General features: G+C 45.0%; 1 protein-coding gene across 1 annotated transcript in view; it reads right to left on the minus strand.

Moving 5' to 3' along the window:
• LOC134345463 (gastrula zinc finger protein XlCGF26.1-like) overlaps positions 1–15,615 on the minus strand; it is a 41,536-nt gene extending 25,921 nt beyond the window's left edge. Inside the window, exons 1-2 of the mRNA XM_063046161.1 lie at positions 15,585–15,615; positions 11,257–12,495 (exon numbers count right to left, since the gene is read on the minus strand). Coding sequence (XP_062902231.1) covers positions 11,257–12,150 — 894 coding nt within the window. The 5' untranslated portion in view covers positions 12,151–12,495; positions 15,585–15,615. The remainder of the gene's footprint in view (positions 1–11,256; positions 12,496–15,584) is intronic.
• Between the last annotated feature and the right edge of the window lie 1,299 nt (positions 15,616–16,914).

Below are 16,914 nucleotides of genomic sequence, written 5' to 3' on the forward strand. Positions count from 1 at the left end.
CTACCTAGCAAACACACAGAGACGGTTCCAAACAACAAAAGACATTTCCTTATCTTGACACAGCGAGGCTCTGGTCTCACTGCAGTGGTAGAACTTGACAAGGTTGCAGGCAAGTCTCCAGACACAGGTTGCAGGGCAAGGCTACAGACACAGGTTGCAGGCAAGGCTTCAGAAGGAAGGGGAAGGGAAGGGAGCAGTCCAGCCTCAGGGTAACGGTAAAGACGGCCTGGCTTACCCAACGGAGGCAAGGACAGGAAGGGACAGATCCAACTGTAGGGTAATGGCAAAGACGGCCTGACTTACCTCACAGAGGCGAGGGCGGAATACTTATGAGACGAACCAGCAACCACACTCGAACCCAGGGCCACTTTTTTCCAGCCCCAAGATGAGCATCAGGTGCCTATGATTAAGCCCAACTGAAACACGGGAAAGCCGGAAGACCCAGAGTCCATGGACTGGACTGTGAACTGGAACGCGGACTTTACGGATTGGACTATGACACTGGTATGGAAACACCAACACCTTGGAACAGAAAATGCTACAAAAAGGTAATGGATTCGGCCAAGTACATCACGGGTAAAACCCTCCCAACTATTGAGCACATCTACACGAAACGCTGTCACAGGAGATCCCCACTATCTATCAGCAGAGACCCTCACCATCCCGGCCATGATGTCTTCTCGCTGCTGCCATGAGATTAAAAAGTACAAGAACCTGAGGACTCACACCACCAGGTTCAAGAACAGTACTACCCCTCAACCATCAGTCTCTTGAATAAAATAGGATAATTACACTCGTCTGCCCCATCCTGCAACCAATTATTTCACTTCAAGGACTCTTTATCTCATTATCTCATGTTCTTGTTATTTATTGATATTTATTTATATTTGCATTTGCAGTTTGTTGTCTTCTGCACGCTGGTTGATCTTTCATTGATCCTGCTATAGTTACTCTTCTTTAAATTTGCTGAGTATGCCCACAAGAACATGAATCTCAGGGTTGTAAATGGTGACATATATGTTCTTTGATAATAAAATTTACTTTGAACTTTTTTTTCTTTGGTCAGCTCTGACTGACATTTTAATTCACTGGAAGTTTGAACCAGTTCTTTCCTTTAGCCTCAGACTCAACTAATCCCGTTATCTACCGAGGTGTGGACATGGCTGGTCTGGACATCGGATCCTATCTCAATGTTCCACTTTGATTCATAGCAAATCACGTATCTATTTATCTGAAAGATACATTTTAAGTTGTGCAAGTGAGATAAACTGGAATTATATTTTTTGTTCGAGTCCCAAATCCATGGGTTTAGATAGAAACATAGAAAATTGGTGCAGGAGTAGGCCATTCGGCCCTGTGAGCCTGCACTGCCATTTATTATGATCATGGCTGATCATCCAATTCAGAACTCCGCCCCAGCCTTCCCTCCATACCCCCTGATCCCCGTAGCCACAAGGGCCATATCTAACTCCCTCTTAAATATAGCCAATGAACTGGCCTCAACTGTTTCCTGTGGCAGAGAATTCCACAGATTCACCACTCTCTGTGTGAAGAAGTTTTTCCTAATCTCGGTCCTAAAAGGCTTCCCCTTTATCCTCAAACTGTGACCCCTTGTTCTGGACTTCCCCAACATCGGGAACAATCTTCCTGCATCTAGCCTGTCCAATCCCTTTAGGATTTTATGCATTTCTATCAGATCCCCCCTCAATCTTCTAAATTCCGACGAGTACAAGTCCAGTTCATCCAGTGTTTCTTCATATGAAAGTCCTGCCATCCCAGGAATCAATCTGGTGAACCTTCTTCGTACTCCCTCTATGGCAAGGATGTCTTTCCTCAGATTAGGGGACCAAAACTGCACACAATACTCCAGGTGTGGTCTCACCAAGGCCTTGTACAACCGCAGTAGTACCTCCCTGCTCCTGTACTCGAATCCTCTCGCTATAAATGCCAGCATACCATTCGCCTTTTTCACCGCCTGCTGTACCTGCATGCCCACTTTCAATGACTGGTGTATAATGACACCCAGGTCTCGTTGCACCTCCCCTTTTCCTAATCGGCCACCATTCAGATAATAATCTGTTTTCCTATTTTTGCCACCAAAGTGGATAACTTCACATTTATCCACATTAAATTGCATCTGCCATGAATTTGCCCACTCACCCAACCTATCCAAGTCACTCTGCATCCTCTTAGCATCCTCCTCACAGCTAACACTGCCACCCAGCTTCGTGTCATCCGCAAACTTGGAGATGCTGCATTTAATTCCCAAGTCATTAATATAAATTGTAAACAACTGGGGTCCAGCATATCCATCCCCGGAGACTTTTCTCTACTGAATGCTTATCATCATACATAACTTTCGACACAACTTTGGACTCTTGGTACCTGGACACAGTGACAGTATATTCTGAAGCTCACAGATTTTTGGGGGTAAGAAGAGTGCCATAAAAAACATTTAATAAGATCACCACCCCACTGCCAAAAGCCACCAATCTAGTCAATATAAGAACTCAGTCGCCAGGTTGACACAGCAAGCTCCCACAAGCAGAATACTCAGTGTCGTCAGGCATACTGCATGTCAACAGTCAAAGTCAATCAGCAAAATCTGTTGCTATTGTCATTCGTTGCCATGATTCCTGCTCTGATTCTCTGCTCCTCATCATATGCTCCTACACCTATCACCGTCCAGTGTCCCAAAATCTGCCCTGTGCTGTCCCACCTCTAGTTTATGACACTGCTCCATTGAACATTAAATGGTTCCCCACTTTAGAGGACGGTGGTGTATTCTAACAATCCAGTTGTGTGACATGCAGAGCTTTCGAAGCAGTGAAAATGACCCATAACGCTGCAAACATCTGGGAAGGAGGAGATCAGCTACCGATGTCATTCTACCTCGTCCCAGAGATTTAAGGACTAAGGACATGTCAGACAAAATTGCAGTGAGCTCGTCCTCATCGTCAATCTGCAGAAAATCATGCAGGATATTCACCACAGGGAGAGCAAGAGGTGAACAGCAGGGATGGATTTAAAAGGACTGTCGGTGAGCAGAAACTCTGGCAAGGACCAACTGGGCTGCATTGACTCCCAATTATACATCAGGTGTGTTGAAGCTTCACTGAGTTCCTGAGGCAGAATTTAAAATAGAACTGACTTATTAGTCACAGATCCAGAATGTTGAATTTGTCCTAGTAAAGGTGAACATTAACAGAAGAAACTCCTCCCTTGCCGCAACCAGGTGGGTACAAACTTATTATACTGTGTAATAAGTATACTGCTTCAGATGCTGTTGAGGCAGATGACCTACCCCCGGGGAGCCGCAGTGGCCAGATCTCTGGCATTGGGTCTGGTGCTGTAGCTCAGAAGAGAAGTGAAGAGCACTACAGTGGTGATAGGAGATTTCTTACTCAGAGGAAGAACGGCTAGAAGCTGTGGACGTGATAGAGAGATCCGGGCACTATGTTGCCTCCCAGCTGCCAGTGAGATGTTAAGGGATTAATTTGTCCTGCTGACATTTAAGAAATTAGATGCTAAACTACGCCACGGGCTTCCTTGTCTCAGATGTAGGATGTTACAATCTAATTATACTCTGTTCTCTGAAAATGCTGAACTGAGGTTAAAGATAAGAAACTATGGTTGAAAAATAAGGTACTATCTAATTGCACACATTGTTCTTGGGTAGCTGACCTTTACCTCTGCTTTTAGGTGATTAAGTGGTCTTTGTCTCATACTATCACTGTTGCTAGGCATGTGACTGTGGGGGTAGCTAAAAATTGTATTTTACATACATGACTGATTGTGGTGTAAGACCCTATAAAAGGGAGGACTGTTCCCTTATTCAGGGAGTATCACTTGACAGGGCTCCGCAAGTGCAGCAAAGTTTGTTAAGTGATCCTCCAAAAGCTTGTACTCGCTTGAATAAAGAATTGTGGTCATTCACAGAAGTCGGCGTATTGCGATTGTATCAAGTGCGTAAGGATCTCATAAAAACGAAACCGACACCAGGGTCAGTGATGACTCAGATTGGGTCCACTCATTCTAAAGGGGGAAGATGAGCAGCCAGATGTGTTGGTACCCATTAGCTCCAATGACATAGGTAGGAAAGGGGTGGAGGTCCTGAAGAGATCATTTAGGGAGCTAGGTAGAAAGCTGAAAAACAAATTCTCGAAGGTCGTGATCTCTGGATTGCTGCCTGTACCACACACCAGTGATAGGAATAGGATGATTTGGTAGGACCTGTACAAAAAGGGCAGGGTACACTTGAACCCTTGCGGGCAGGTTTGCCAGAGCTGTACGGGAGGGTTTAACCTAATTTGGCAGGAAGATGGGAAGCAGAGTGATAGAGCTGAGGATGAGGTTTACAAACAGATGCAGAGTGTAGTGAGACTGCTTGCAAGGAGAGGCTGATGATAGGGAAAAAGGGTGAATACAGGCCTGAATATTTGAAGGCGTGCAGTATATGGAATAAGGTGGATGAACTTGAAACACAGTTATAGACTGGCAAGTATGACGTTGTGGGCACCACAGAACCATGGCTGAAAGAAGATTATAGCTGGAAGATTAATGTCCAAGCATACACATTGTATTTTAAGAGCAGGTAGATAGGCAGAAGGGGTGGCATAGCGCAGTTGGTAAGGAATGAAATCAAATCATTAGAAAGAGGCAACGAAGGGTTGGAAGGTGTTGAATCATTATGGGTAGAGCTGGGAAGACCATGATGGAAATTATTTACAGACCCCCAAACAGTGGTAGTAAAGATGAGGTTTACAGATTACAATGGTTGATAGAAAATGCATACCAAAAGAGCAATGTTACGATAGTCATGGGACATTTCAATCTGCAGATAGTTTGGGAAAATCAGGTGGGTGGTGGATACCAAAAAGGGGGAGTTTCTAGAATGCTTAAGAGATGTTTTTTCAGAGCATCTGTGGTTGAGCCCACTAGGGGATCAGCTATTCTGGATTGTGTGTTGTGTTATGAACCAGAATTGAGTGGAGAGCTTAAGGTAAAAGGGCCTTATAGACAATAGACAATAGGTGCAGGAGTAGGCCATTCAGCCCTTTGAGCCAGCACCGCCATTCACTGTGATAATGGCTGATCATCCACAACCAGTATCCAGTTACTGCCTTATCCCCATAACCTTTGATTCCGCTATCTTTAAGAGCTCTATCCATCTCTTTCTTGAAAGCATCCAGAGACTTGGCCTCCACAGCCTTCTGGGGCAGAGCATTCCATATATCCACCACTCTCTGGGTGAAAAAGTTTTTCCTCAACTCCGTTCTAAATGGCCTGCCCCTTATTCTTAAACTGTGGCCTCTGGATCTGAACTCACCCATCAGCGGGAACATGCTTCCTGCCTCCAGCGTGTCCAATCCCTTAATAATCTTATATGTTTCAATAAGATCCCCTCTCAGCCTTCTAAACTCCAGAGTATACAACCCAGTCGCTCCAATCTTTCGACATATGACAGTCCCGCCATCCCGGGAATTAACCTTGTGAACCTGCGCTGCACTCCTTCAATAGCAAGAATGTCCTTCCTCAAATTTGGAGACCAAAACTGCACACAGTACTCCAGGTGTGGTCTCACCAGGGCCCTGTACAGCTGCAGAAGGACCTCTTTGCTCTTATACTCAATTCCCCTTGATATGAAGGCCAGCATGCCATTAGCTTTCTTCACTGCCTGCTGTACTTGCATGCTTGCTTTCAGTGACTGATGTACAAGAACACCTAGATCTGATTGTGCTTCCCCTTTTCCTAACTTGACGCCATTTAGATAATAATCTGCCTTCCCGTTCTTACCACCAAAGTGGATAACCTCACATTTATCCACATTAAGCTGCATCTGCCATGCATCTGCCCACTCACCCAGCCTGTCCAAGTCACCCTGCATTCTCATAACATCCTCCTCACATTTCACACTGCCACCCAGCTTTGTGTCATCGGCAAATTTGCTAATGTTACTTTTAATTCCCTCATCTAAATCATTAATATATATTGTAAACAGCTGCGGTCCCAGCACTGAACCCTGCGGTACCCCACTGGTCACCACCGCCGAAAGGGACCTGTTAATCGCTACTCTTTGTTTTCTGTCAGCCAGCCAATTTTCAATCCATGTCAGTACTCTGCCCCCAATACCATGTGCCCTAATTTGGCCCACTAATCTCCTATCTGGGACTTTATCAAAGGCTTTCTGAAAGCCCAGGTACACAACATCCACTGGCTCTCCCTTGTCCATTTTCATAGTTACATCCTCAAAAAATTCCAGAAGATTAGTCAAGCACCATTTCCCCTTCGTAAATCCATGCTGACTCAGACCGATCCTGTTACTGCTATCTAGATGTCTCGTAATTTCATCTTTTATAATTGACTCCAGCATCTTTCCCACCACCGACGTCAGGCTAACCGGTCTATAATTCCTTGTTTTCTCTCTTCCTCCCTTCTTGAAGAGAGGGACAACATTAGCCACCCTCCAATCCACAGGAACTGATCCTGAATCTATAAAACATTGGAAAATGATTACTAATGCATCCACGATTTCTAAAGTCACCCCCTCAAGTACCCTGGGATGCAGACTATGAGGTCCCGGGGACTTATCAGCCTTCAGACCCGACAGCCTATCCAAAACCATTTCCTGCCTAATATAAATTTCCTTCAATTCATCCATTACCCTAGGTACTTTGGCCACTATTACATCTGGAAGATTGTTTGTGTCTTCCCTAATGAAGACAGATACAAAGTACCTGTTCAATTCATCTGCCATTTCCTTGTTCCCTAGAATAAATTCACCCGCTTCTGTCTTCAAGGGCCCAATTTTGGTCTTAACTATTTTTTCCTTTTCGCATACCTAAAGAAGCTTTTACTATCCTCCTTTATATTCTTGGCTAGTTTACCTTCGTACCTCATTTTTTCTCTACGTATTGCCTTTTTAGTTACCTTCTGTTGCTCTTTAAAAATTTCCCAATCCTCCGGCTTCCCACTCGTCTTTGCTATGTTATACTACTTCTCTTTTATTTTTATACTGTCCATTACTTTCCTTGTCAGCCACGGCCTCCCCTTACTCCCCTTAGGATCTTTCTTCCTCTTTGGAATGAACTGATCCTGCACCTTCCGCATTATTCCCAGAAACACTTGTCATTGCTGTTCCACTGTCATGCCTGCTAGGGTATTGTTCCATTGCACTTTGGCCAGCTCCTCCCTCATAGCACCATAGTTCCCTTTGTTCAACTGTAATACTGACACTTCCGAGTTTCCCTTCTCCCTCTCAAATTGTAGATTAAAACTTATCATATTCTGGTCACTACCTCCTAATGGCTCCTTTACCTCGAGGTCCCTGATCAAATCCAGTTCATTGCACAACAGTAAATCTAGAATTGCGTTCTCTCTGGTAGGCTCCAATACAAGCTGTTCTAAGAATCCATCTCAGAGGGACTCCACAAACTCCCTTTCTTGAGGTCCAGTACCAACCTGATTCCTCCAGTCTACCTGCATGTTGAAGTCCCCCATAACAACTGTAGCATTACCTTTGCAACATGCCAATTTTAATTCTTGATTCAACTTACACCCTACATCCAGAGTACTGTTTGGGGGCCTGTAGATAACTCCCATAAGGGTCTTTCTACCCTTAGAATTTCTCAGTTCTATCCATACTGACTCTACGTCTCCTGATTCTATGTCCCCCCCTCGCAAGGGACTGAATATCATTCCTCATCAACAGAGCCACCCCACCCCCTCTGCCCATGTCTGTCCTTTCGATAGGACGTATATCCTTGAATATTCATTTCCCAGGCCCTGTCCACCTGAAGCCATGTCTCTGTTATTCCCACAACATCATACTTACCAATTTCCAACTGTGCCTCAAGCTCCTCCACTTTATTTCTTATACTCCGTGCATTCATATACAATACTTTTAATTCATTACTCCCCTCACCTCCCATATCAATTCCTATTTCACTTGACCATACTGTATGATCCCTTCTTGAGCTTTCTGCTCTGTTGATTCTGTTGTCTTTCTTAACTTTTCTTATTCTCACTTTCCCTTTATCTCCATCCTTATGTTTCCAGTTCGTCCCCTCCCCCCCACTACTTAGTTTAAACACACCTGTGTTGCAGAGGCAAACCTGCCTGCCAGAATGCTGGTGCCCTGCTTATTAAGGTGCAACCTATCCCTTTTGTACAATTCACCCTTATCCCGAAACATACCCCAGTGGTCCAAGAATGGAAACCCTTGCTTCCTGCACCAGTTCCTCAGCCACACATTCAGATCTATTATCTCCCTGTTCTTGCCCACTGCAGCATGAGGAACTGGAAGCAACCCGGAGATAACTACCCTGGAAGTCCTGCTTTTCAGCCTTCTTCCAAGTTGTCTGAAATCACGCTGTAGAATGACTTTCCTCTTCTTCCCCACGTCATTTGTGCCGACATGCACCACCACTTCCGGATGTTCACCTTCACTCTTGAGGATTCCCTGCAATTGGTCCGTGACATCCTGGATCCCGGCAGCAGGGAGGCAACACACCATCCTGAAATCTCGCCTGTTGCCACAGAAACCCTTTTCTGTACTTCTCACTATGGAGTCCCCTACTACCATGGGTCTGCCTGACGTCTGTCTCCTCGCCTTTGCTTCAGCGCCCATTGTTGACTCGCAGACCCGTCCACCTCTCAGACTGGCACTGTCTTCTGTCCCGACAGCTTCCAAGAGGGAGAACCTGTTTACGAGAGACACATCTCCCGGGGTAAGTGATCATAATATGATAGAATTCACCCTGCAATTTGAGAAGGAGAAGCTAAAGTCAGATGTATCAGTAATTACAAAGGCATGAGCTGGCCAAAACTGATTGGAAAAGAACACTGGCAGGAATGATGGCAGAGCAGCAATGGCTAGAATTTCTGGGACCAAATCAGAAAGCACAAAATACATACATCTCAAAGAGGAAGAAGTATTCCGAAGGCAGGGTGACACAACCATAGCTGACGAAGAAGTCAAAGCCAACATAAATGCCAGAGAGAGGATATCGTAGAACAAAACTTAGTGGAAGGTAAGATGATTGGAAAGCTTATAAAACCAACATAAGTCAACTAAAAAGATCATGAAGAAATAAAAGATGGAATGTGAAGGAAAGTTAGCCAATAATGTTAAAGAGGACACCAAAAGTATCTTTCAGATACACAAAGTGTAAAGGAGTGGTGAGTGTACATATTGATCCATTGGATAATCATTCTGGAGACTTCGTAATGGGTGACAAGAAAATGATGGATGAACTGAATAAGTATTTTGCATCAGACTGCATGGTGGAAGACATTAGCAGTATTTTTGAGTGTGTCAGGGGACAGAAGTGAGTGAAATTGCCATTACTAGGGAGAAGGTGCTTGGGAAACTGAAAGGTTTGAAGGTTGATAAGTCACCTGGACCAGATGGTGTAAACTCCAGAGTTCTCAAAGTGGTGGCTGAAGTATAGTTTGGAGGCATTAGCGATGGTTTCAGAGGCCTGGAAAATTGTAAAGGTCAGTCCACTTTCAAGAAGTGAGAAAGGCAGTAAAAAGGAAATTATATGCCAGTTATCTGACCTCAGTGGTGGGAGATGAGGGAATTGATTAAGGATGTGGTTTTGGAGTACTTGGAGGCGCATAATAGGCCGGTCTGCATAGTTTCTTTAAGGGAAAATCTTGCTTGATGCACCTGTTGAAATTCTTTGAAGAAATAACAAGCAGAATAGACAAAGAATTGGTGGATGTTGTGCACTTGGATTTTCAGAAGATCTTTGACAAGTTGCCACACATGAGGCTGCTTAACAAATTAACAGCCCATGGTATTACAAAATATACTAGCATGGATAGAACATTGGCTGATTGGCAGGAGGCAGAGTGTGAATAAAGGAAGCCTTGTCAGGTTGGCTGCCACTAACTTCTGGTGTTCTACAGGGGTCTATTTTGGGTCCAGTTCTTTTTATGTTATGTCAATGACGTGGATGACAGAATTGATGCCTTTGCGGCCAAGCTTGCAGAGATCCATGGAGTGGCAGGTAGAGGAAGGAGGAGGAATCCAGAAAGACTTCAACAGATTAGGAATATAAAAGCAACGATATAACACTGAGATTCATAAAACATTGGCAAGGCTTCACTTGTAAAGTTGTCACCTGTTTTGGGCACCTTATCGAAGAAAAGATGTACTACCATTGGAGAAGGTTCAAAGGAGACTCACAAAAATATTCTGGGATTGAAATGCTGATCATATAAGGAGCATTTGATGGCTCTGGGCCTTTACTCACTGGAATTCAAAAGAACATGGATGACCTCATTGAGACCTATCGAATGTTGAAAGGTCTTGATAGTGCAGATGTGGAGAGGATGCTTCCTATGGTGGGGAAGTCTAAAACTACAGGACACACCCTCAGAATAGAGGGGCAACCCTTTACAATGGAGACAAGGAGGCATTTCTTCAGCCAGAGTGATTGGATATATTCAAGGAAGAGGTTGATAGATTCTTGATTAGTCAAGGTCTAAATGGATATGGAGAGAAAAAAGGAGATTGGTGCGCCAGCTGGTGGCGCAACGACATCAGCGCCAGACCCGGGAGCAGAGGTTCCCAGGTTTGAAACTAATCGGGTCCGCTCCTGAGTATGCTTTCCATCCGTGCCGGGTGAGTGTCAAGATCGCAACTTGACCTCGTAAAATAAAGGGAAAATACTGCGAAAATGTCTGCGCGAGGAGTGGCGTGCCACACATCTCTCACTCCGCGCCTTGTAAAGCCACGAAAAAGACATCACCATGGACGCACGCACGGACACGCAGATGCACACGCACACAGGCGTACACGAAAAAAAAAGAAAGGAGATTGGAGCTGAGGGGGAAAATGGATGAAAGGGTGAATCAGACTTGATGAGCCAATTGGGCTAATTCTGCTGCTATATCTCATGATGTTATGGTCTTGTGTTGCGCAACAGAAACACTGACAGGGACCAGCTGGGCTGAGTTGACTCCCACTGTACACTGAGAGTATTGTAGATTTACTAAATCACTGAGACAAAGTTTAAATTAGAACTAATTTATTAGTCAAATCCAGAATATTGAACTCCAGCCCCATTGAAGGTGAACATTAGCAGAAGAAACCCCTCCCAGTGTGCAGAACTAGGTGTGATGAGCAGCAGCAAGAATTGCAGAGTTCGATACCAACAGACACTTTTGAACTTGGTCTGATGGTTAAATACCCAGCATGCAGCTTATTCAGACTTTTCCCCCAGTGTGAATTCGGTAGTGTTTCACAAGGTTCGATGACCGAGTGAATCCCTTCCCACATTCAGAGCAGGTGAATGGCCTCTCCCCAGTGTGAACTCGCTGATGTACCTTCAGTTGAGATGACTGAGAGAAGCTCTTCCCACAGTCTGAGCAGGTGAACGGCCTCTCCCCAGTGTGAACTCGCTGATGGACCTTCAGTTGAGATGACCCAGTGAATCCCTTCCCACAGTCTGAGCAGGTGAATGGTTTCTCCCCAGTGTGAACTCGCTGATGGACCTTCAGTTGATATGAGTCACGAAATCCCTTCCCACAGTCTGAGCAGGTGAACGGCCACTCCTCAGTGTGAACTAATTGGTGTGCACGTAGGCTGCATAACTGAGTGAATCCCTTCCCACAGTCTGGGCAGTTGAACGGCCTCTCCCCTGTGTGAACTCGCTGATGTACATTCAATTGAAAAGACCGAGGAAATCCCTTTCCACAATCTGAGCAGATGAATGGCCTCTCCCCTGTGTGAACTCGCTGATGTACCTTCAGTTGATATGAGTCAGGAAATCCCTTCCCACAGTCTGAGCAGATGAATGGCATCTCCCCAGTGTGAACTCTCTGGTGTGCCAGTTGGTGGGATAACTGAGTGAATCCCTTCCCACAGTATGAGCAGGTGAATGGTCTCTCCCCAGTGTGAACTCGATGATGTACCTTTAGTTGATATGAGCGAGTAAATCCCTTCCCACAGTCTGAGCAAGTGAACGGCCTTTCACCAGTGTGAACTAAATGGTGTGCATGTAGGTTGCATAACTGAGTGAATCCCCTCCCACAGTCTGAGCAGGTGAACGGCTTCTCCTCAGTGTGAACTCGCTGATGTATCTTCAGTTCAGATGACCAAGAGAATCCCTTCCCACAGTCTGAGCAGGTAAACGGCATCTCCCCAGTGTGAACTCGCAGATGTTGCGGTAGGTGGGATGACAGAGTGAATCCCTTCCCACAGTCTTAGCAGATCCCCAGTGTGAATTTGCTCATGTATCAGCAGATCAGATAACCGAATGAATCTCTTCCCACACATGGAACAGTTGAGCTGTCTCTCTCTCTCTCTATTGTGAACTCACTGGTGTGTCTGCAGGTCAGCTGAGTGAGTGAATCCCTTCCCACACACAGAGCAGGTGAACAGCCTCTCCCCACTGTGAATTAACTGGTGTGTCTGTGGGTTGGCTGAGTAAATTCCTTGTTGCGTTTGAGATTTTCATACACAAACTCTTTGTTGTTTCTAACCTGTAAAAGATTTACAACATTCATCAGTGGGTGAAGGACATTTAAGTTGAGATCATTTCAGTGTCTATGGTGAGCTTTGTCATCACACTGTAACAGCAAAGTTCAACCCAAGGTGGAGGAACAACTCATCTTCTAACTGGGCACAGATCAGGCATCTAGACTGAGTCCTTGTCTGTATTCCTGTGTACATCAATATAAGCTATTTCTGCAAACACAAGGAAATCTGCAGATGCTGGAATTTCAAACAACACACATAAAAATTGCTGGTGAACGCAGTAGGCTAGGCAGTATCTCTAGGAAGAGGTACAGTCGACGTTTCGGGCTGAGACCCTTCGTCAGGACTAACTGAAAGAAGAGATAGTAAGAGATTTGAAAATGGGAGGGGGAGGGGGAGATCCAAAATGATAGGAGAAGACAGGAGGGGGAAGGGATCTTAAATAGGTTTTTTGCGTCTGTATTTACTAAGGAAACTGGCATGAAGTCTATGGAATTGAGGGAATCAAGCAGTAAGATCATGGAAACTGTACAGATTGAAAAGGAGGAGGTGCTTGCTGTCTTGAGGAAAATTAAAGTGGATAAATCCCCGGGACCTAACAGAGTGTTCCCTCGGACCTTGAAGGAGACTAGTGTTGAAATTGCGGGGGCTCTGGCAGAAATATTTAAAATGTCGCTGTCTACGGGTGAGATTGGAGAGTGGCTCATGTTGTTCCGTTGTTTAAAAAAGGATCGAAAAGTAATTCGGGAAATTATAGGCCGGTGAGTTTAACGTCGGTATTGGGTAAATTATTGGAGGGAGTACTAAGGGACAGGATCTACAAGCATTTGGATAGACAGGGACTTATTAGGGAGAATCAACATGGCTTTGTGCGTGGTAGGTCATGTTTGACCAATCTATTGGAGTTTTTCGAGGAGGTTACCAGGAAAGTGGATGAAGGGAAAGCAGTGGATATTGTCTACATGGATTTCAGTAAGGCCTTTGACAAGGTCCCCCATGGGAGGTTAGTTAGGTAAATTCAGTCGCTAGGTACATGGAGAGGTGGTAAATTGGATTAGACATTGGCTCAATGGAAGAAGCCAAAGAGTGGTGGTAGAGAATTGCTTCTCTGAATGAAGGCCTGTGACTAGTGGTGTGCCACAGGGATCAGTGCTGGGTCCATTGTTACTTGTCATCTATATCAATGATCTGGATGATAATGTGGTAAATTGGATCAGCAAATTTGCTGATGATACAAAGATTGGAGGTATAGTAGACAGTGAGGAAGGTTTTCAGAGCCTGCAGAGGGACTTGGACCAGCTGGAAAAATGGGCTGAAAAATGGCAGATGGAGTTTAATACAGACAAGTGTTTGGTATTGCACGTTGGAAGGACAAACCAAGGTAGAACATACAGGGTTAATGGTAAGGCACTGAGGAGTGCAGTAGAACAGAGGGATCTGGGAATACAGATACAAAATTCCCTCAAAGTGGCGTCACAAGTAGATAGGGTCGTAAAGAGAGCTTTTGGTACATTGGCCTTTATTAATCAAAGTATTGAGTATAAGAGCTGGAATGTTATGATGAGGTTGTATAAGGCATTGGTGAGGCCAAATCTGGAGTATTGTGTTCAGTTTTGGTCACCAAATTACAGGAAGGATATAAATAAGGTTGAAAGAGTGCAGAGAAGGTTTACAAGGATGTTGCCAGGACTTGAGAAACTCAGTTACAGAGAAAGGTTGAATAGGTTAGGACTTTATTTCCTGGACCGTAGAAGAATGAGGGGAGATTTGATAGAGGTATATAAAATTATGATGGGTATAGATAGAGTAAATGCAAGCAGGTTTTTTCCACTGAGGTAAGGGGAGAAAAAAACCAGAGGACATGGGTTAAGGGTGAGGGGGGAAAAGTTTAAAGGGAACATTAGGGGGGCTTCTTCACACAGAGAGTGGTGGGAGTATGGAATGAGCTGCCAGATGAGGTGGTAAATGTGGGTTCTTTTTTAACATTTAAGAATAAATTGGACAGATACATGGACGGGAGGAGTATGGAGGGATATGGTCCGTGTGCAGGTCAGAGGGACTAGGCAGAAAATGGTTCAGCACAGCCAAGAAGGGCCAAAAGGCCTGTTTCTGTGCTGTAGTTTCTATGGTAACTGTGGATGGAGCTAAGAGCTGGAAAGTTGATTGGCAAAAGGGATATGAGAGGATCATGGGATGGGAGGCCTAGGGAGAAAGAAAGGGGGAGGGGGAAAGCCCAGAGGATCAGAGGATATGCAAGGAGTATAGTGAGAGGGACAGAGGGAGAAAAAGGGGGGGGGAGAGAGAGAGAGAGAGAAATAAATAAAGGATAGGGTACGAAGGGGAGGTGGGGCATTAACGGAATTTAGAGAAGTCAATGTTCATGCCTGGAGGCTACCCAGATGGAATATAAGGTGTTATTCCTCCAACCTATTTCTGCCTGTCTTCAATCTATTACGTGGCTCAGTTTATTACCCAGAACAATGGTGTTTGATATCATTGTGCACCCACCCACATAGAATGGTAGAAAACATGTTCCAAGTAGAAAGATCAAGAACAAGGACAGGTAGAACAGAGGTGATTTTCTCAAGAACTAAAGCTGATGGAAGGATTTTGTTCTTTTTTCCTATGTGGCACTAACTGACATATCATTGACTGCAGGGTAGAGTCTTCATCGGAGATAACTCGGAACTATATTTTTGTTCCGAGTTCCTAACCCTTCGATTTAGATATCTGGAGCCTGGCAGTATCTGACAGATCCACCCGCTCCAATTTCCTCCGAACGTGCCTGCAAACACGCCTTTCAGACTGGCGGGTAGGCGCTGTCACCCATGGTTGCCTCTATTCCCAGAAACCCCCACGAGAGATCTGTCACGTCCCAGCGGGGCGCATGCGCGGCAGAAATGGCGCCAGTTACCTTCACTCTTCAACGGAAAGCTCCCCGGGGTCCGGGTACGGATCCTGGGGTGAGAGAGTGATAAAACCGGTCTGGCCTGGGGTACGGAAGCACCATGTGTTTAGGCTCAAAACAATTATCCCTCAGTCGGGGTGTGAACGCCGATGCTGATTAAAGTCCCGCCCAGAGCCCCACTCCTACCCGCTTCAGATTTTCCAGAGCCTGTTGTCCAATACGCGCATGCGCGATTTCCGGAAACCTGTTACCCTTGCGCTTGCGCATTAGATCGCTGGGTCACGGCGAATTATTAACGCAGCGATGGCTTGTTTGCTTGGACTGAGCTTTGGCTGATAGGCAGGAGGCAAAAAAGTGGGAATAAAGGGAGCCTTTTCTGGGTGGCTGCCGGTGACTAGTGGTATTTTACAGGAGGTCTGTGTTGAAACCGATTCTTTTTAAATTATGTGTCAATGATTTGGATGACGGAATTGATGGCTTTGTGGCCAAGTTTGCGGACGATACGAAGATAGGTGGAGGGGCAGGTGGTCCTGAGGAAGCAGAGATACTACAAAAGGACTAAAACTTTTTAGGAGAATAGGCAAAGAAAGTGCAGATGGAATGCACTGTCAGGAAGTGTATGGTTATGCACTTTGGTAGAAGAAATAAACGCATAGACTATTTTCTAAATGGAGTGAAAATTCAGAAATGCGCAGTATAAAGGGACAGAGGTCGTCGTCCAGACTCCTTGAAGATTAATTTGTAGGTTTAGTCGGTGGTGAGGAAAGCAAATGCAATGTTAGCATTCATTTCGAGAGGACAAGAATTTAAAAGCAAGCATGTTGTGTTGAGGCTTTTAAAGCACTAGTGAAGCCTCACTTGCACTATTGTGAGCAGTTTTTGACCCCTTATCCAAGAAAGGATGTGCTGGCTTTGGAGAGGGTTCGTAGAGGTTTGAGAAAATAATTCTGGGATTGAAAAGCCTTTCAATATAAGTATAGGCTCTGGGCCTGTACTCACTGGAATTCAGAAGAATGGGGTGGGGGGAATCTCATTAAAACCTGTCAAATGTTGAAAGAGTCAGTAGAGTGGATGTGGAGAGGGCGTTTCCTATGGTGCTGAGACCAGAGGACAGAGCTTGAGAATACAGCAACGTCCATTTAGAACAGATTTGTGGAAGGATTTCTTTAGCCAGAGTGTGGTGAATCTGTGGAATTTGTTGCTACATGTGGCTGTGGAGGCCAAGTCATTGGGCAGAGGTTGATAGATTCTTGATTACTCAGGGCATGAAGGAATGTGGAGAAGGCAGGAGATTAGGACTGAGAAGGAAGTAGAGCCATGCTGAAATGATGGAGCAGACTTGATGGGCCAAATAACCTAATTCTGCTCCTATATCTTATGGCAATACACACAGGATACTGGAGGAACTTGGCAGGCTAGAAATGAGAAGAGGGCGTGGTGATTGGTGACCTGAATGATAGATGTTGACTTTTTGAAGTTATAACTGTTGTAAAGGTTTGAGTTTTTACAATACAGT

The sequence above is a fragment of the Mobula hypostoma genome, chromosome 4 (genome assembly GCF_963921235.1).
Source record: "Mobula hypostoma chromosome 4, sMobHyp1.1, whole genome shotgun sequence".
Classification (NCBI taxonomy): domain Eukaryota; kingdom Metazoa; phylum Chordata; class Chondrichthyes; order Myliobatiformes; family Myliobatidae; genus Mobula; species Mobula hypostoma.